This window comes from Ostrea edulis, chromosome 6 (assembly GCF_947568905.1).
Source record: "Ostrea edulis chromosome 6, xbOstEdul1.1, whole genome shotgun sequence".
Classification (NCBI taxonomy): Eukaryota; Metazoa; Mollusca; class Bivalvia; order Ostreida; family Ostreidae; genus Ostrea; species Ostrea edulis.
This window is the reverse complement of record NC_079169.1, coordinates 66,344,941-66,366,822: the sequence shown is the minus strand read 5'-3', so window position 1 is coordinate 66,366,822 and position 21,882 is coordinate 66,344,941. Positions and strand designations below refer to the sequence as shown.

The 21,882-nt window shown below is 37.0% G+C and overlaps 2 protein-coding genes across 3 annotated transcripts in view; both read left to right on the top strand.

The window, feature by feature from the left end:
* LOC125646829 (uncharacterized) overlaps positions 1 to 6,699 on the top strand; it is a 32,197-nt gene extending 25,498 nt beyond the window's left edge. For both annotated transcript variants that reach the window (XM_048873382.2, XM_056140486.1), the window contains 2 exons: positions 1,167 to 1,258; positions 3,218 to 6,699. In XM_048873382.2, coding sequence (XP_048729339.2) covers positions 1,167 to 1,258; positions 3,218 to 3,453 — 328 coding nt within the window. In that variant the 3' untranslated portion in view covers positions 3,454 to 6,699. The remainder of the gene's footprint in view (positions 1 to 1,166; positions 1,259 to 3,217) is intronic.
* Positions 6,700 to 10,259: 3,560 nt separating this feature from the next.
* Positions 10,260 to 19,782, top strand: LOC125648162 (protein FAM221A-like). The gene is made up of 8 exons (XM_048875103.1): positions 10,260 to 10,397; positions 12,489 to 12,567; positions 13,396 to 13,490; positions 13,976 to 14,166; positions 16,457 to 16,669; positions 17,039 to 17,149; positions 19,102 to 19,214; positions 19,390 to 19,782. The coding sequence occupies exons 1-8, from the start codon at positions 10,321 to 10,323 to the stop codon at positions 19,504 to 19,506; spliced, it is 996 nt and encodes a 331-aa protein (XP_048731060.1). The 5' UTR covers positions 10,260 to 10,320; the 3' UTR covers positions 19,507 to 19,782.
* Positions 19,783 to 21,882: the final 2,100 nt, after the last annotated feature.

Below are 21,882 nucleotides of genomic sequence, written 5' to 3'. Positions count from 1 at the left end.
AAATAAACACACCTCTCACTAGGAATTAATTCCTACACAGAAAGATACACATCACTCTCTTTCTCTGGGAATCAATTCCTACACACAGAAATAGACACACCATTCACTGAGAATCAATTTCTACATACAGAAATATACACATAATTCTCTCTCTCTCTCTCTCTCTCTCTCTCTCTCTCTCTCTGGGAATCAATTCCTACACACAGAAATAAACACACCTCTCACTGGGACTCAATTCCTACATACAGAAATATACACGTCACTCTCTTTCTCTGGGAATCAATTCCTACACACAAAAAAAGACACACCTTTCACTGGGAATCAATTCCTACATACAGAAATATACAAATCATTCTCTCTCTCTCTCTCTCTCTCTCTCTCTCTCTCTCTGGGAATCAATTCCCTGACACAAAAATAGACACACCTCTCACTGGGAATCAATTCCTATGTACAGAAATATACACACCTCTCACTGGGAATCAATTCCTGCATACAGAAATATACACATCACTCTCTTTCTCTCTCTCTGGGAATCAATTCCTACACACAGACATAGACACAGCTCTCACTGGGAATCAATTCCTACACACTTAAATAGACACACCTCTCACTGGGAATCAATTTCTACACACGGAAATATACACCCCTCTAATTGGGAATCAATTCCTTTATATAGAAATAGACACATCTCTCACTGAAAATCAATTCCTACATACAGAAATATACACCCCTCTCATTGGGAATCAATTCTTATGTACAGAAATAGACACACTTTTCACTGGGAATCAATTCCTACACACAGAAATATACACATCTCTCTCTCTCTCTCTCTCTCTCTCTCTCTCTCTCTCTCTCTCTGAATCAATTCCTACACACAGAAAGAGACACACCTCTCACTGGGAATCAATTCCTACATACAGAAATATACACATCACTCTCTTTCTCTGGGAATCAATTCCTACATACAGAAATATACACACCTCTCACTAGGAATCAATTCCTATATACATAAATATACACACCTCTCACTGGGAATCAATTTCTACATCTCACTTGGAATCAATTCTTACAGGGATATACAAACCTGGGAATTCCTACATACATTGTCATACAATACTTACATTTGAGAGATTCAAAGTTAGATATTTGCTTTTATATTTTTGCAGGACTTCTCTCATCGCTGGCGTGGGCGCTACCAGCTTTTTGGCCCTCCTCTTTCTCGTCCTATTTTCCTATCAATGTTGGAAACTACGGAGAGGTGACTTTCAAACATTAATTATTCATATTCAGTTTGAACGGGATTTAGATCGATGTATATAATCAAAGATATAATAAAGTTCAAGACAATTATAGATTTTTAAAACTTAAAAACTAATTTCTGTTGCAGTTGCACGTTGTTTTACTATCTATTTGAAAACGAGATTCTCTCTCCCGTTGAGAAACTCTATCTTAAAAAGAATTTTAAAAGGAGTTGTCAAGGAGGTATCCCTTAACATTTGTATAGAGGTATTTCATATATTGTTTTGATGAAAGGTGAAGATAACGAACAGTGATCAATCTCATAACTCCTATAAGCAATACAAAATAGGCAATTGAGCAAACAGTTTTCACGGACCCCTGGACACACCAGAGGTGGGATCAGGTGCCTAGGAGGAGTAAGCATCCCCTGTCGACCGGTCACACCCGCCGTGAGCCCTATATCCTGATTAGGTATCCGTAGTCAAAATCAGTGTGCCAATAATTGTCTAACAATCGGTATGAAACACGTCAGACAGCATGTGACCCAAAGATAGATTGTAGTGACGAACTAGAACGTTATAACGACCATAGAATTTGCGAAATGCTTACTTTAATCGAGACTGAAACCCCTGTACCATCAACTTGTTTGTCAGTAGCTTGCCTCGATTTAAAAACTGACCATACGGAGAACAAGCTCTTGCGTATCGAATCAACTGAGAGATATAAACACCATATGCAGGTGATAATGGAATATTGCTACATAAATATTGGAAGTTGACGATGGAGAAGCTTTTGTCATAGTTTGTCATAGAGTTGAGTTGTCAGATTGCTGTTAATGTCTACTTTAAATAAAATATCTAAGTATGAAGCAGAAGTGGACGACTCAGTGATGTCTTTTATTTTGAGCTCACAGGGATATAATTATCAAATCGACATATGAATCAAAGTTATTATTGTTAATAGACAAAACGTCGTCGATATATGTAAATGTCGAATTGAAGGCTACAATAAGAGATTTCTTCTTCTCATGTAGAAGTTTCTGAATAAATTCTGCTTCATATGAATATAAAAACAGGTCAGTTAACAAAGGAACACAATCTGTGTCCATGGGAATTCCAACAGACTGTTGGAAGACCTGATCACTGACGATCACGAAGATATTGTCAATGAGGAACTTAAGCATATCTTTTATTTCAACTTCAGAGTACTTGTGCGTGAAATCAAATTGGTGTTTAAACAAAGTATTTTTTGGATGACTGATCACTAGATATGAATATTTCCGTTTTCCATTTTTGTTGAAGAAGCAACTGTCTATGATGTCATAAAGTCTAGTCTTTAATTTATTGTGAGGAATAGCCGTGTAAAGTGTTGAAAAATAATAGGTTTTGATGTTATTGATTTTGGAAAAGTTTTGCGAATTCAAGTTTACTAAAAGTTCTTTGGAATTCTTTAGAATCCACATTTGATTAACACCATTTCTGGCATATGTAGTCGCACAGTACGTTTCCCCTCACAACTGTTAATATTTTCGTGAGGAGCAAAGGTAGGGGCTTGGTAGAGTACTTTCTGGATCAAGCAATGTATCTTTGTAAGGGTTTTTATATATGTAGTTTAGGAATCCAGTATAAGTACGGTAATTCATATTCATTCGATCCAATGACTGGGATATTAAATGTGTCTAAAACTGAAGCATGGTTTTGAAGAATTTCATCTTTTGAAAGGGCAGTTGGATGACGATATTTATGAATAACAGATATCTCTCTTAGTTGAAGAGGTATATCTTTCATGGTAAAAGAAATCTTATTTTAAGTCGATATTTATCTAATTCGAATAGTGAACGACCTGCGACGTTTAACTATCGTATTTATGAATTTTAAAATGACTTTAAAATAGGATCTCGATCGCTAAGCTTTTCGGACATGACAATTTTGAACTTTTTACTTGATGTATTCACTCCTCCTTGTCGAACTGATTTCAGACCCAACTCACCATTACTCTGAAGCAAACATCCGGGGCAGAGATTACCTTGACCCCCAGCATGTGGCCGGACCTGACATAGACCATTACCCTGAGGCCAACATCCGGGGCAGAGATTACCATAATATCCAGCATGTTACCAGGCCGGTTGTTATGGATGAAATTCTTCATGATGAAAATCATCAAGGGCGAACGAATGAATCATTTCAGTCCTCACGATTGGAAGATCTTAATTAGAACGAATATTCACCTATTCCATTGTCTAATCACACTCGGGTTTTCCTTTATGAAATATAAGGAAAATTCTACCACAGTTATTGCAAATATCAAAGGAATGACGCGGTCATGATTCTACGATATACCTTCATACGTATTAACTGATTACGAAAAAATTGACACTCATCTCGCTTGTACTTCGACTTTTGCTAATGCAACAGTAAAGTCGATGACTGATGATACAATCTTATAATCATAGAAATCAATCAATATATGTTGTAAAACAAATTCATAAATGACTGAAGAACATTTGTCGTTCAGTGTAAACCGCAATATTCTGCATTCTTAGAGCGATACACATGTAAATATTGACGATGCACAGACAAGTTTTTCTTGAACTGTATTCAAAGCAATTGATATAATCCGTTAATATCAAACTACATGCATGGAAGTTTTTTTTTCAAAATAGATTTAGAATACCCCTACCATCTCGCCTTTTTCGTCAGCAAAAAACAATGTAGGCCGTTTCGGAAACTGTCACAATGGCATAATTCGTAGCTATATAGGAAAACAATCGGTTGTATATTTCGAAGCCGTAGTAAAATAAGAAATCTTGTTTTCGGGTATGTTGCAGGACAAACTCCTTGGTATCGAAATATGGCGCCTCGGCTTTTATATGTCAAAACAACATATCTCGACCTCGGAGGTTATCCTGCGACATACATGAAAACGCGATCATTATTTCTTAATTAAATCAGCTGCTTGTGCTATACGAAACCTAAAACCCTATGTTTAGTCAGAATACAGTTGTTGAGAGTAAGAAAGGTATATAATTGTTAACCGTATTAGATGGTCCATTGTATCATCAATTCCTAATGTAAAACTACGAAGGTGCTTTAGAATGTATATTTGTACACCACATTAAGATAAGTGTAGATTGCTTGTGATAGATCAAGATGCGAGATACATACAAAATTGTATATTTACATTTGCCAATGCACTTCCCTATATGACAGTACTAAAGAAATTGATGTTCAATTTCGTGTGACATGAATTTGGTCATGTGATCCGTTTGTTCTTGCGTATGAATACAGTCACCGCTTCAAAAGTCAGTTCCTGTATTTTCACCTGGCTTCTTGCTTATAATGCAATGCAGTGGGCGATTTAGACCCCCCCCCCTCTCGCCACAAATTTAAATAATAGAAATAGTGTGAGTAAAATTCCCAGATTGGCACCCAAAATGGCTAAGCATTTTGGCTAATACTTGACTTTCACACACACACTTTCGTAACCCCTGGATCCGCCACTGCAATCACATCATAACAGAAATAAACGCAGCAGGATATTTATGCAGTTTATTTTGTAAACAAACAAGAATTTCATCAATTTATAAAAGAGAAATATTAAACATATATCGTTCTGTTGTTTCATTTTATACAGTTTTAAATACCGTCTGCAACTTCTGCATGGCGAATTTATAAAATAAAGTTCTATGATATTGGAAACGAAAACATGTAGGCAGAGTTATAAGCCTACATGTATTTACTTCATGATGATAAGTTAGCCTGTTGTTTCCTGGCAACTTCCATCACGGCTATGACTCGGCATGATCATAAGCGAGGCTGGTTTCGAGGCTCGAAAAATTTACATGTTCATGTCAGGGTACCGGTGCAAGTCTTCATTAAAATCCTACAACAGAAATATCTCAAGTGAACAAAAACTCCGTCAGTTCGTTTTTATTTTATTTTACACACACTGAAGGTAAATAAAAGACGCAACCTACCTGCACTTGGTCTAAATCTGTCCTACTGTCTTGAATCGTCTCCTGCATGGCTACAACCGCGAGTCCTAACGATGAACATACCGTTGTTTCTTTCCAAAAACCTGACTAAGAGCTTAACGTTAACTTGACCCATCAATTCTCAATTCTCTCAGATCCTTTGAATTTCTGTCGAAATCTGTGATCAACAATTGCGTTTTCAACTTAGTAAGCTAGACCGACGCCAGTTTCTCCATCGCTGATCGTGACCAAATCACACCACGGATGTAGTTTACTCCGCTCTTCTTGTCATCATTTCAGTTAACTTTACGCTCTAAATTACCTTTATTTTTACACATGTTTCGTCTTTTTTTAACATTTTCAATTAAATATCTATATCTTATATTCTCTTTGATATTGTTCCTAATTTTTTATTCGATAAAACTCTTACGAACTATATTTTGTTCGTGGAATCGAAGTCCACTAGGAACTTACGTGAGTAAGCGGTTTGAAATAAAGAGCTAAATATTCCCTTCTTTCTAGCTAGAAAACAACAGTGACAGAAAGAATGTGGACGAAGAACAGATGTCGAACCTGTAATCGCCAAATAAAATTTGTTGAAGTGGTGAAAGGATGGACCAGAGTCAGTTGTCATTCTATGATAACCTAAAGAAAGAGTGTGAATCTAGAATGGTATATTTACTACCTATAATTATATTGGGCGATCGATTTGTCAGCTCGTGCACTCGGGAGCTTCAATCATTCCTTCGTTCATTTGGCGTTCATTCCAGGGGAATTCTACCCCCAAATCTATGTTTCGTTTTGCTTATTATTACGGTACACATGTATACCAGTTTATATTATCACATATAACTTATTATACATAGGTAGTTTGTTAATTTTTTAATACACTGTAGATTTTTACTAGTATGTAGTGTTTTCTTAGACTAACAGAAGTTTTATGCCTGCTGGGATCAGTCCCAGGAATACGTTAAATATTGCTCCTGGGTTCAGCTCAGAGTACTCGTTCCGTTTCGATGCCTGCTGGGATCAGCCCCGGGCATGGTCCGCTCGTTCTTTCATGCCCGCTGGGATCAGTCCCGGGCATGGTTCACTTTCTTTGATGCCTGCTGGGATCAGCCCCTGGCATAGTTCACTTGTTCTGTGATGCCTGCTGGGATCAGCCCCGGGTATGGTTCACTGTAGATGCCTGCTGGGATCACCCCCAGGCATACTCCTGGGATCAACCCAGAGTGCAGTCTGTGTATATATTGACCCTAGGCAGGGTCGTTTACTCTTTTACTTGGGATAGTTTTGATGTTAGGATCAAGCCAGATATTGCTATTGATAATAAGATTGTTAAGAAAGGAATGAGTAGCCCCCAAGACGCCAAATTATTAGTTATTGTAGTTGTAGTATGTGTATATGTACAAAACATGATATGGCACAATTGTTTATATGTAGTGATGTTAGGGGTTTGTAAAGACCTAATAAAATTTTAAACTGTACTCTTCTGGTTGATTGTTTATAAAATGGTGTGTTCTGCATAATTATATCGTGCGCTCAACATAAGTATCTCGTGCGCTCTACATAATCATCATCTCGTGCGCTCGAGATATTTCTTCTCGAGTGTTCGACATGCTATCTCGAGCGTTCGAGATATCATCTCCAGCGCAGGACTTAATACATCAAACTAGCATGTCAGATTGTATATAAGATAAGTTAGTGTTACAAATCATTGTTATTAATGACTTACTTGTCTATTCACTGTAAGGTCAAGACGGTGATTTTCTAATTGCGTATTTGTGAAGGATTGTTCAATATCTATGGTGGATGTGCGCAAGCGCGCGGGAAAAATATTATTAGAAACATCACGGAGGAAGAGAATTTCGATCACCATATGTATTCGTATTAAAGATAATTTCATGTTAAACATGAACTCCCCGTCACTCGTCCATTTCCATTCTCTGTTCTCCGTCTGACTGTTTCCCGCCAACAGCCAGCTGGCCATCCACGCTTTCACGTCCCCATAATTCCTTACTTTCTACATGTAAATGCAGTATGCGACAGCACATGATCATGAATATTTCGAAATAGGGCGTTTATTATCCTGCTAGGATAATAAATAAAAAGGAAATAAACTTTTTATCTTATGAATCCGATCGAATTAGTTTGTATGATTTCCATAAAGTGTATAACTTAATAATAATAATAAAAAACACCACATGCTTTTTTTTTCTTTGATAATATCCAATTAATATGGCAAATGAAATCGTTGATATTTGGAATGAAGTGTGCAGTACGATGGATGCACTAGTATAAATACAGCAAGATAGTGTTTGTTAATAATCACGTGATGTTTCCAAGTATTAGCGGTACTAAGTCTATTCTATAGATTCTAGGAGGCATACCATCCCATACATGACCATGATATATGCTGTTGATTTACTACCCGATCTATTGTTTTAATCCCACGTGCAGACAAATACCATTTAGTAATTGATAGATGACTTATGATTATATAAACGTAAACACGATTAATTAAAGGGAAAGGCAACCCTAACCACATAGTTGCTTTTATGAATAAAGTATTACTTAGTGATATCGTAATTGACAGTCTCTAACAACACAAATCCTTGCTTAACAATTAAATCAATATTAATCTATCATGTATTTTAAATTACCCACCGCTAGGAGAGTGGCCATTGAAGTTTAATTTATGACGTCACACCGTCTATTCCGGTTTATTTCATCAGCAGCACTGTAAACATGACAAGTCACGAACAGTTAAGTTTTGAGCCGTATAGATTTGAGCCCGTTCTTTCGCAAGAAGAAATTGAGAAAAAAAGACGTTCAGTCGAGCCGCAGACCAGGAAGACGGTACACGTTCTTCATACAAATGCCTTGAACCTCAACTTGTCATTACGCAAATGATGGATCCACAATTTACGTAATCTTTTCTTTTTAAATGACTTGGTCATAACCTTTTTTCACATATCCCCTTCGCATTAGTGTAATTAACTGCTTGCCAGTAAGGCATCAACCTATTTATTCGCAAGATCTACCACATGTACATCTTTGATGATCTCACAGGTGCTTGTGTTCAGGACACGCCCTCCCCCCCCCCCCCTCCCTCGGAATAAGCTACATGAGTTGATGGGTATGTCAACGTCTTGCATACCCATAAGACCAAAATACATGTAATTCAAAATAAGCCCTAAAAAAAACCCCTCACTGGTTATTATAAGTTCTGTTATAATAACAAGTGAGTGTATTTTTTAAAAGGGCTTATTTTTAATTATTTTGGACTTAATGGGTATGCAAGACGTTGTTGACATGCATTAGAAATATTTTAAAGAAAAAAATAATTATATCAACTCATGTAGCTTATTCGGAGGGGGGGGGGGGGGTGGTTCCTGAACTAAAGCACCTGTGGTTGATCTTAGAGTCTCATCAAAACCGGAACAGACGGCGTGACGTCAAAATTATTGATTTTTGTGGTCTTGAATACAAAAGAGTTACACATCATGGCAGCCTCTATAGATCGCGGGAATTTCAATTTTTGACGTTTTCAAATTAGTACTGAAGCTTATCTAGGCCATATATCAACAGCATTGTATGACAAATCTTTATCATATGATTAATCCTATCATTTATCATGTAAAAAATCTGTTGGGTTGCCTTTCCCTTTAAATGATAGATTATCAGTCGAGTGCGCACCAGAACCGATGGTAATATGTCGAGCTCTCGAGTTAGATGTCTCGAGTGAACGAGATAAGTCGAGGGCACGATATGGTACATGACGAGCGCTTGAGATAAGAAGTCGATCGCTTTACATAATTTTGGCTAGTAAACATTTTTGTGTGTGTTCTAATTACAGGGCCGTAAATTAACCTTCAATTTGGAGGAGGCAGGAAATTAGGCGGGGGTCTGGGGGCCGCCCAGGCCCCCAGACGCTGAGCACATTTTGTGCACACTGAACACGTTTCGTGCAAAATCCTTGATTCTAGGGCTTTCTAAGATGTTACTTGACTAACTCATTCTAAAAGAAAGATTTGGAATGCTTTTTAAGGGAGGTATCATGTTCTTAGTTATTGGAAACAACATAAATTCTAATGAACTTTAAATTTTAATTTTTTTTGGCTCAAAAGTTGGAGGAGGCAGCTGCCTCCTCCGCCTCCATGTAATTTACGGCCCTGAATTATATCACTGCATGAATGTAAAAATGTTGAAATTCTTTTGCAAATCGTGAAGGAGTTGCCTTAGAAGTACCTGTATATTAATCTTGATCATCATGTCCACCACATTTATGACAATCAGATAATACTATTTTTGTGTGTCAATTATAGACCAATTTTTAAAAATCAATTGCTACAAACAAACAAAAAATCGGAGGTATTGGTTGATATATATTTTTTAGCTTCAGTTCAACTATTAAATTCCTAAAATATTAATTACATACTTATATATTTTCTATGATGTGATATATTTCCCATCCCTATTTAAAGCTATACAAAATTTTCCCACTTTCTTGAACATAATTGAGAAATCCTGGCCAAAAATTATATTCGACAGTGTGAAATTTATTCATATCACTTACATAAAGATATACATGTATTTAGTATCCAATCCATTCTCAAATTTTATAAAAAGTTTGTATCTGATGTCCTAAATGAAATATATGTACATTATTTTTAAAAATAGCGATGAAAGTATGATTTCTAAAATAAAAAATGATGAAATTTGCTTTGTAGGATGAATGTTGCCTATAACTGAATTAAGCCTCAGTATCGGATCTTGGGAGTTTTACAGGGATTGCAATCCCTCTCCCCTTATTTAAACTTTTTTTTTCAAAATTACCTTTTTTACCAATTAGGTGTTTTCGTGTCACCTTCTTTTGGGACTGAAAAGGTACAAACTTGGGTCACAGCACCAACCACCCCCACTTTGTGAAAATCCGCCCTTGATGGCATTCAAATTTTATGCTACAGATTTAAAGCTATCAAATCAGAAGGCTACAGCTTATATACATTTAATCTAAACTGACACCCACTGCCGAGAAAATCGATAAGAAAATAATCCGTCGCTAGTGAAAACAACTTCAATGGCGGACCACTAGAATCTCACAAATGTCGGAGCAGCAATTTAAACTCAAGTTCGATGGAGCGAATGCAAAGGCGGTGGATGAATATTTAGAATATTCTAGGTACAGTTTTATTTCTAGTATCTATAACTCAATTCATGTTTCAATGTTATAAGAATAATAATCATTCACACCATCTTCATGTTTAATAAGTCAGTTGATTTTAAATGATTTATAGTATTTAGGGATATCGGCCTGGATAGCTCAGTAGTTAGAGCACCTGACTAGTAATACAGGGGTCTTGGATAGACCGGTCACGGTAGCTCAGTGGTTAGAGCACCTGACTAGTAATACAGGGGTCTCGGATAGACCGGTCACGGTAGCCCAGTGGTTAGAGCACCTGACTAGTAATACAGGGGTCTCGGATAGACCGGTCACGGTAGCTCAGTGGTTAGAGCACCTGACTAGTAATACAGGGGTCTCGGATAGACCGGTCACGGTAGCTCAGTGGTTAGATCACCTGACTAGTAATACAGGGGTCTTGGATAGACCGGTCACGGTAGCTCAGTGGTTAGAGCACCTGACTAGTAATACAGGGGTCTCGGATAGACCGGTCACGGTAGCTCAGTGGTTAGAGCACCTGACTAGTAATACAGGGGTCTCGGATAGACCGGTCACGGTAGCTCAGTGGTTAGAGCACCTGACTAGTAATACAGGGGTCTCGGATAGACCGGTCACGGTAGCTCAGTGGTTAGAGCACCTGACTAGTAATACAGGGGTCTCGGATAGACCGGTCACGGTAGCCCAGTAGTTAGAACACCTGACTAGTAATACAGGGGTCTCGGATAGACCGGTCACGGTAGCTCAGTGGTTAGAGCACCTCACTAGTAATACAGGGGTCTCGGATAGACCGGTCACGGTAGCTCAGTGGTTAGAGTACCTCACTAGAAATACAGAGGTCTCGGATAGACCGGTCACGGTACCTCAGTGGTTAGAGCACCTGACTAGTAACACAGGGGTCCCTGTTCTGATTCCCGGTCCAGCCCCAAAATTTCCCTTTCCCTGTATTGCAGATTTAAAGGGATAGTGCAATGCAAAGTCCATAGAGCAAGCAAAATATACTTACTACATATATACATGTACTTTAATCAAGTCCATAGAAGGACTGGTTATATACTCGTTCTTATAAATATCAGGCTTTTCGTCTACATTTTGAATTTATAAAGATTTAAGACCATTTCTTTACTGTCAAGTAATTAAAAAACATCAGCAACAGCCCAAATTAATGGTAGATAAACATGTAAAATTTTCTTAGTATGTTTGACTCTATCTATTTCATATATGCATATTAAATGCTGTATTTTTATTTATTTTTTAATTTTTTTAAGCATCACTGTAAGACATGTTCTAACTAAGTTGAATGGGTATTTAAACCCATTAATCAAATAATATCCGGTTCAATCCGAAGTGGTTGCCATTTATATTAGTTTACGGAAAAGTGTTTTTTCTACGTAGGCAGTTGTCACAAATTTGTCTCTTGAAGTTTGGACCAAACTCAAAACTAAAGAAAACAAATATTAACTTGGGAGTTTAGATACCAAAGTTTGCGGGTTCCACTATAAGTGCCTTTTATTTTTATGTCGGTAGAGCTTTTGTTTTCTCAGGTTTTATAATACTTGCCAAACTTAGAAATTATAATTGACCCAATACATGTCATGTACCCTTCTTTATAACATGTCGTAATGTGACTTATAAATATACCAGTGAGATTTGAAAAATCAACGAAAATTCGGTCTGTCTGATATTTGATTGAATCGCCAGTGTTTGTTGGTTTATGCTCTGTAAAGATATAAACTTCCATATGCTTGGAAATAAGATATTATTATTCTTGTGGAGGGATAGAGTTATTTGCCCGTTCGTTTTGGGTTTTGACATCCTTGCGGAGGGATACACAGTTAGTGACTTAATTGCCCATTCGTTTTGGGATATTTTCTGTCTTGTACATAAGATTTAAGTCCCATTTAAATGTAAAAGATCAAAATGACTGTCCAGAATGGACAATCCCGAATATATTGTTGTCATATCTGTTAAAAGTTTGAGACAGTAGATCTACATGTTGAGTAAACCCCGAATCTTTAATTCAAAAGTAAATATAAATGTATGTTCACATGTACCTATCACCTTAATGAATTGAGAACTACATCCACTTTGTAGGATTGTTGGTGACGATGATGGCGGAGAGTTGTTCACCCCAGATCAGTACGAGGAGTACAAGAAAAAAGTCCTCCCCATGGTAGGGAACAAAACAGTTAAATAAAACAATCTTTCTCTAACTGATGATTCACCGTCTTCAGTAGACAGCTAAATTCTCTCTCTCTCTCTCTCTCTCTCTCTCTCTCTCTCTCTCTCTCTCTCGCTCGCTCCCCCTCTCTCTGTCTCTGTACTAGAATGATACAATATCAATGCCTCCATATAACAAGAAGGGAAAATTAAAAATTATTTTATCTGGATGATAAAGTAAACATTTGCATAAACAAGAAATAGCTAGATTCGTAAATGGCGTATACATGCATGAATGTCAGATTGTGTTAAATTTTTCTACTATATAAATATAAAGACGAGGCTTCATACCGAAAATTTTATACCCCGAATTCGTTTACGGAGTTCGGGGAATCTGAACTTTCTCATTTTGTTCAAAACGAGTATTGATGAATATTCAAAGCCACAGGCAAAATGTTTTGCTGATTATAAACCATCCATTAACGTTCATTCAACCTTCCATTAGAAAACATATACGAACAATATTGGTTATATTTTACGCCGTTTTGAAAATTTTGGAGTAATGGTGCAGATTACAAGTGCGATCTAAGAATGAAAGACTGGTAGCCGATATGAATAATGTGTACTTTAAAAAAATGAAATTTTTTTCTATACTTACATTCTGCTTTCATTTCTTTTGGAATTTCTAGTCGTTAAAACAGATGTGCTATATCTATCTATATTCATACGCGCATTGTTTACCACTGCAGCGAGTTCATGAATAAGGAAATGCTATATTACAATAGGCAAATACATTGGAAAAGTAGATATACTAAATCATCCGTCTTGACTTTGTTAACAGAGAATGAAGAATCGCCTGTATACTTGCTGGACGAGTCCCACGGGGATGGACTGTAAATTGGTTGGACCCGAAACCCTGTGCTTCTGCAAACATAGGTATGTATAAAAGGTTGTCCGAAACCCCGTGCTTCTGCACACACAGGTATGTATAAAGGTTTGCCTGAAACCCTGTGCTTCTGCACACACAGGCATGTATACAGGTTTGTCTGAAACCCCGTGCTTCTGCACAAACAGGCATGTATAAAAGTTTGTCCGAAACCCCGTGCTTCTGCAAACACAGGTATGTATAAAGGTTTGTCCGCAACCCGGTGCTTCTGCACACACAGGTATGTACATGTATACAGGTTTGTCCGAAACACCGTGCTTCAGCACACACAGGTATGTATACAGGTTTGTCCGAAACCCCGTGCTTCTGCACACACAGGTATGTATAAAAGTTTGTCTGAAACCCCGTGCTTCTGCAAACACAGGTATGTATAAAGGTTTGTCAGAAAACCTTTGTCCAATATGCTTTCATTCTATCCATATCATTCCCCACCCTGTTCAACATACAGTAAAACAAACCAAACTTTTTCCACCAGATACAAGCAACACAAGACAGACTTCGAAGCTATACCTACAGAAAGACCGATTCTCCTTCAATGTCGACAAAAGGGCTGCAAGTGTGTGTCCTACAATTACATCCCCATGAATGGGAGTCAGCCCATCCGCTGCACGTGCAAGCACACATCAGAAGAACATTTCGAGTTCGAACCGTTTCTCTGCAAGCGCAGTAAGACTGTTGTTGTGTAAAGATTTTGAATTTTTCAAATGAACGGAAAGTTAGTTAGATAGGAAGCTTTAAAATGCGATAACGATTTACCGTATTCTTTTTCTAGCGCAGACAGGAGGTTTGTACCCTTTATACAGAGTGACCTCACCTTTTATTTTTCTGTTTTACCTTTATTTTCTGTTTTACTACAGAGAGCTGATTTTAGAATTCGTCTTTTACTTTTGTTGCACTTTTTGGATTCACCTTTTTATTTGATTTATTCTGTTGCTGTAGTCCTCACCGTTTGAAATGTTGTCCACGTGTGATTTTTGTTTTTCCTTACCACTACCAGATAATAAGTCCCATGATCTTAATCATGTACTAGTCAAGTCTACAGTAAACATGTAGGACCTAATAGTGCCATGTCTAAATAATGATGTGTGGTTTTGTTATCATTATTGGAGATGCGACGGTCACTAGCAGTGTAGGAAATTGTGAAGATAACGAACAGTGATCAATCTTATAACTCCTATAATATAAGGAATACAAAATTAAGAGTTAGGCAAACACATACACCCGGATATACCAAAGGTGGGCGCCAGGTGCCTAGGAGGAGTAAGCATCCCCTGTCATACCCGCTGTGTGCCCTATATCTTGATCAGTAAACGGAGTAATCCATAGTCAAAATCAGTGTATAAAGTACGAAGCAGATGTGGAAAACTCTGTGCTGTCTTTTATTTCGAATTCACTGGAGGAAAATTAAACGAAGCGCGTCATGCAAATTTTGCTACATTACGAATGACCGTCATTTCCCAAATAACGATAGCAAAAATTCATTTATACATCTACATCAAAGGTCGATGATATGCGCATTTACAACCATGTCATGTTAATTGAAAAAACTCAGTAGAACATCAAGGACAGCTGGTTACTTGATAGTTAGACTAGAGAAAATAGTCCAAGTTTTGTTGGGGGAGGGTATGTGATAATCCACTCAAATACATTTCAGAAAGTTTACGGATGCATCGTTCTAAGTATTGCTAACTGCTTTATGCATTATTGACATAATAAATCAAAACTCTACATCATTAGATCAGAAAAGGGGTAGTAAATGCAAATCTTTATATTCAGAATTGTTCAAATACTACTAGTAGAAATGTTATTTAATTTACTGGGGCTGTCAGCGGTTTTAATCAATTTAATTAAATAGTATTTCTTTACAACATGTTCAATATCCACATAATATAACTGTATAATGAAATAGAGTTTTTTGTCACCTGTGTAGTAATTACTTAGTCTGTCGTTTAATTCTTCGTCCGTCTGTCTCACCCTAGAATTTAATATAGGTAAAAATAGGACTTAGGTATTCATTGTGTACTTTCCTTGTGTGATGTTTTCTATAGTTCATGATGTCATACTGGAGATACGCCTGTTCTTTGGAATACTCTATCTATTCTATATAAAAATCTGATTCATTAGAAAAGATTCCTGTTCTCAAACTACTTAACATGTCTTTTCATGGAACTCTCCTGTTTCTTTGATACAGTAAAACACGCTTATAGCGAACATACTTTTAATAACGATTTTACGCTTATTTTGAAGTGATATGTAATCCCCTACAAGAGGAAAATAACGAAAATATTATTGAATATAATGAAGTTTGGTTATAAAGAACTTTTTTTTTTGGACTCTGGAGGTTTACTACATGTATAACAGTGCTTTACCGTATAATGAAGTTTGGTTACAATGAATTGTTTTTGTTGACCCTAGAGGTTCACTATAACCATGTTTTACTGTATAATGAAGTTTGGTTACAACGAACTGTTTTCTGCTGGCCCTGGAGGTTCGCTATAACCGTGTTTTACTGTATAATGAAGTTTGGTTACAACGAACTGTTTTCTGCTGGCCCTGGAGGTTCGCTGTAACAGTGTTTTACTGTATAATGAAGTTGGTTATAACCAACTGTTTTCTGCTGGCCCTGGAGGTTCGCTGTAACAGTGTTTTACTGTATAATGAAGTTGGTTATAACCATCTGTTTTCTGCTGGCCCTGGAGGTTCGCTGTAACAGTGTTTACTGTATAATGAAGTTGGTTATAACCAACTGTTTTCTGCTGGCCCTGGAGGTTCGCTGTAACAGTGTTTTACTGTATAATGAAGTTGGTTATAACCAACTGTTTTCTGCTGGCCCTGAAGGTTCGCTGTAACAGTGTTTTACTGTAGTTTCAAATGAATTTTGCTGAAATATATCTAACAGAAGATATGTCGTCTATTATTAATATATAAAATGTTTTCACATTTTCCATACCTGTAGGGGGTTGCACAAAGTGCACGGGATTTAAGAGTTCCTTCAGCTGCGGATGTGGAGCCCCCGTGAAGGAGCACACTATGATTGTGGAGACGGGAGAGGAGAGGGAGGCCCGGGGTCACCCCCTAGGGGAGGTCAATCCCTACGCTGCTATGGGAGGGATCACGGGCTTCTCGTCCTTGGCTGACGGATACATGCGACTAGATCCCAGCGGAAAAGGTGGGCTGTCTGAATCGCTAGTGTGGAGAGACGTATTTCATCACGTGGAATATCAATCTGATTAAAATCAGATTTTTGATCCGCTCCCATAATATTATGTCTTGGTGTAGCGAAAGAATATTACAGGAGAGGATTATAGATCTGATTTTAATCAGATTGATGGAAAGTAAAATGATGAGAAAATATTATGAATTGAAATCAACATGTGTTAATCATCTGATCGGAAACAGTTAATTAAAAAAAAAAATCTTTTGTCACTTTTCTAACAATCGGTTAAAGAGTATCAAACTAAATCGCTTTGAATGTGTACCTTTAGAAACTATTTGGATATTGTTGATACTTGTGATAACATAAATGTGTTTGTGACAGGTGCACCAAACAAAGGCTTCTTGGAGCAATCCATCACGTCCAACGATAATCCATTTTTAAGATCCAATGTCCAGGCCATCAAAGCTCACCAGATGAAAAAAAAGGGGAAAGGTATAAACGTGGGAGTATTTTTAAATTTAGAAAATGAATTTCATTTTGAAGATTCATGAGGGTATGAACTGCGTCCACAAGCATACATCATGAGGTGTGTTAACGCTTCATGAAGAGGATGTCGGCGTGAAACGTAATCTAATTAAAACTAGATCTTAGATCCGCTCGCGTACTCGCATACATAATGGGTGCGTTCAGAGTAAACCCAATGGTACCATTACTGATTTGCCAATGGTAAACATTTAAATCATTGGTACCATTGGATCCTTGTGTACTCTGAATGGTGAGAAATCCAACAATGGTACCATTGGTATACCACTAGCTGATCAATTAGTACGAAATGTCAAATATATACGCTCATATCACCTTTATGAATAATTTTGCACCAAGAAGATACGTCTAGAAATATATTTTAAAGTCCTATTAATTATTTTCTCCTACAGATTATTTTCTCCATCTTCGCTAGCCAAGAGTTTTTGACCAATAAATGCGAAGCGGGTTGGACCAAAAACCCTTTGTCTAATGAAGATGTATTTTCTCTTGCAATCTAATACGCCAATTTCGAGATACGTCCGAGTTATTTCCGTTTGGAGAACTCTCGTACTTAGTAAGGTGCAAAACAACTTATTTACACGCGGGAGTGGGACAGATATTCATCACTGCATAAGTGAATCTGTTCAGCAAGTTTATCATACACAGTTTCATCCCCCAATTTCGACTGATACACAAACTAAGTAAATGACAAGTATTCAAATAATTAGTAATTTAAAATACTTAGAATTCTTATTATATCACGTTATTTTGTTGCCCCTACCTATCATATCCAGGACATTGCTTGGATATATAGCATTGTATTTATATTTCCACTCTAGTAAAACATTTCTTTTCATAGTATTTTATATTTCCTACATCAAGTATTTAAAAAGAAGTCGGTTTTTATACATTTTATCGTCGTTCTCACTGACTATAGTACCACTTTGTCCCACCTAAGCATTCAAAGTTCCACTAAATGCACCTCCTACACAGGAGAGTTCTAATATCGAAACTGGCGTATTAAAATCAGACTACTTAGGTCCGCGCCGTATACCATTACAGCGATTGTGAGCGTATCCTAGGATCTGATTTTAATTAGATTTTCTCTCTTGTAAAACATCATGAGTATAGATCATCTGATAAAATGATTAGACTGGGAGATTGCTATACCATATCACTTACACTTGATGTTTTTAAAACCCATTTCCGTCTATGCAGGGGTATGTTTGAAGCAATATGTCGGAAATTGTCTTTAGTTTTTATAAGGGAGGAAAATGCGATACAAGATCGATTTCTTTCAGTGTGTACAGTGTTATACGAGAACATTGAGTGGGGAGTCAAACGGTTTGCGTGTCCTATGCTATGTGTACGCAATGCCCGCCATTTTTGATTACGTCATAAATAAAGTTACCAACGCTAACAGAACTCTAGGTTATCTGCAGAAATGTTTACCATTGGTAAATTTTATTGGCAAACATTGGTACCATTGCCAATGGTAACTTATGTCAACCAATGGCAGATCTAACATTTGATTTTAATTAGATTGGCGTGAAACGTTGCAATTTATACTCTCAGGTATTTTCAAAAATGAAATTCATTTCTTATATTTGCATTCTACTTTCATTCCGCTAAAGTAGACGTACAATATCTTTCAAGATTCATACGCGCATTGTTCACACGCATTCACGAGGAAATAGCCCTCATTACAAATTGTCAAGATATCAAAGGCAACTTTAGAAATGTAAATATCAGAATGTCCCGACGAACAGGTTAAATACAATAATGTCTTCAAATTGCATCGTTTTAATATATAAGATTAAGTATTCATAGGCAGTATATTTCATGAATGAGGTAAAATCAAACCAGTTCACAATCCGTAGTACAGTATTAAGTATTACATGTAATGAACTTTTCGACAGGTTTAACAAATCCTGATGATGAAATGTTTGATGACATCACAGAGCGCGTGTCTCAAATGCGACGCCCAGGGGAAGAGGACATGGCTTACTATGAAAGACGGTACAATGAGAGGGTAAGACCACAGCTAACACTCCGGGGGGCTAGACATATATAATTTGGGACCTAGGACCGTAAATGATTTTAAAAACCCCAGAAGTCATTGGACGCATTAGTTTTTATGAAACTAAATAAAATATCTAGAGAGAATGCACTGAGACTAATCATAATTGTTATACATTCTATTTCAGCGACAAGTCGTTCCAAACAAAGCAATGGGATTGGACAACGATGCCCTGCGTCCAGGTAGTAGACGAGCAATCGAAGAAAAACCCGGGTCTGGACGTAGACCACCATCTAAGAAGTAAAACAAGGAAATGGCTCAGATCCAGATCGTCCGAAAACCGCAGACATCCGTCAAAGTTCCCAAAATCTAGACAATATCAGAACATCATTCTCATAAACTTATTGACCTCTTGCCAGTCGCCAAGCCTTTGTGAATCCGTACGATAGTGTGGGTTTTTCCTGTTACCTCGTCCACGCATAAAAACACGAAAATAAACAGATTAGTTGTTAATGCGTGTACATGTACACTGTTTATTTAGATGAAACATGCATTATATTTCTTTGAACATGTGAATGGTGATACGTGTATTTTCTGTTTTCCAAGTTTTTAAATCGAGGCAGGCTACTGATAAACAAGTGATGGTTATGCCAAGCCCTAGCTTTTACTATTTATTCGAAAAATAAAATATCTCTTTAGATTAAAGAGATGTCTTATTTTAAAGATATATCTCTTTAAAATGAGAGAAATCTCTTAATTTTAAGAGATATCTCTCTAAAATAGAGATATCTTTCACTTAGAGAGATATCTCTTTCACTTAGAGAGATATCTCTTTTACTTTTAGAGATATCGCTTACACTTAGAGAGCTATCTCTTTCACTTTGAGAGATATCTCTTTCACTTTGAGAGATATCTATCATACTTTAAGAGATATCTCTTTCAATTAGAGATATACCTCTTTCAATTAGAGATATATTTCTTTCACTTAAAGAGATATCTCTTTTACTTTGAGAGATATCTTTTACTTTGAGAAATATCTCTTTTACTTTGAGAGATATCTCCTTCACTTAAAGAGATATCTCTCTAAGAATTCCTAGAGAGATATCTCTCAAAGTATAAGAGATATCTCTTTAATCGTTGAGAAAGAGATATCTCTCAAAGAGAAAGAGATATCTCTTTCCAATATTCTTTATTAATTCTCCCTAAACCGGAAGCCCGCCAAGGAAATCTTAGCATGATGGCTGCAATCCTGGGCGAAAATTTTGCGTTTACCGCATGTGAAGTGTGTACAGGTAACAAAAAACAAAGACAATAAATTAATAAAATATGTGAGCTAGACTGGATTTATCCTCTCGGTAACTTGATTATGTTACCCCAACCACCTCTTCCGCCATTTTTACACTAGAAGTATTTTGATTGGTTAAAAAATTGGGTTACATCATGTTAATGGCGATGTAACAGGGAGAAGTCAGTATGATCACCGGGGGGATTTAAAGAGATATCTCTTTTTGAAAATTTAAAGAGATATCTCTCCAACTTAAAGAGATATCTCTTTTTACATTGATAGAGAGATATCTTTTTATACTAGAAAAATACCTCTTTCTCTTTGAGAGATATTTCTCTAGTTTTAAGAGATATCTCTTAAAGAGAAAGATATCTCCCTAGCGTGAAGAGATATCTCTTGTTTAAAGAGATATCTTTTTAGCTAAAAAGATATCTCTTCTGGTCAAAGAGATATCTCTTTAAAGAAAAGAGATATATCTTTAAACAAGAGATATCTCTCTAACTTTCAGAGATATCTCTACAACCAATATAGATATCTCTCCAGTGTAAAGAGATATCGCTCTTATTTAAAAAGATGTCCTGTTTTACGAATAAATAGTAAAGGACTTGCCATAGATAGTGCAGGGGTCTCGTTTAAAGTTAGCATTTCGCAATTTTATGGTCGTTATATAACAATCTAGTTTGCCAATGCATGTCATTGGGTCAAATGCTGTCTGACATGTTTCATACTTATTGTTAGGCCGTTTTTGGCACACTGATTTGACTACGAATAACTCCGTTTGTAAACCTGATCAAGATATAGGACTCACTGCAGGATGTGACCGGTTGACAGGGGATGTCTACTCATCCTAGGCACCGGATCTCACATCTGGTATATCCAGGGGTCTGTGTTTGCCCAACTCTCTATTTTTTTTATTGCTTATTGGATTATGAGGTTGATCACTGTTTGTTGTCTTCACCTTTCATGCAACACTACAGTACACCAAGCTGGTCGTAGAAGCCTTGTAGTTACATCATCGCTAGCCAATATGGGGAGCGGAGTGGACCGAAAACCCTTGGCTAGCGAAGATGTGTAGTTAGAGCGAAGCTGACTTCGCACCTTTTCCATGCGAATAACATTAAAAGTGATTGATTGGGGTTAAAACACCGTTTTGGCAATACTTCAACCAATAGGTTTAGTGGTTACGGAGAAGATGAAAATATTAAAAGTATACAGAAAATGAGTCTCTGAAGATTTGATGGACAAGTTAGAAATCTTCACGTTTCGTCTCTGTGCTCCCAAGACATCGTCTACAAAGGTTAATGACCTAAGATACGATCTCGTTTATGTGAAAAAAGTCAGAATTGAGAGTCACCAGCTTTCTGAGAGCAATAGCGATATGGAAAAGATGTCCTG

Bases quoted from the DNA above. Each gene is read 5' to 3' on its own strand.
- LOC125648162 (XM_048875103.1), top strand. From the start codon at position 10,321: ATGTCGGAGCAGCAATTTAAACTCAAGTTCGATGGAGCGAATGCAAAG. The intron at 13,491-13,975 runs GTATGTATAAAA...TTTTTCCACCAG, and splicing joins CTGTGCTTCTGCAAACATAG to ATACAAGCAACACAAGACAG. The intron at 17,150-19,101 runs GTATAAACGTGG...ACTTTTCGACAG, and splicing joins GATGAAAAAAAAGGGGAAAG to GTTTAACAAATCCTGATGAT.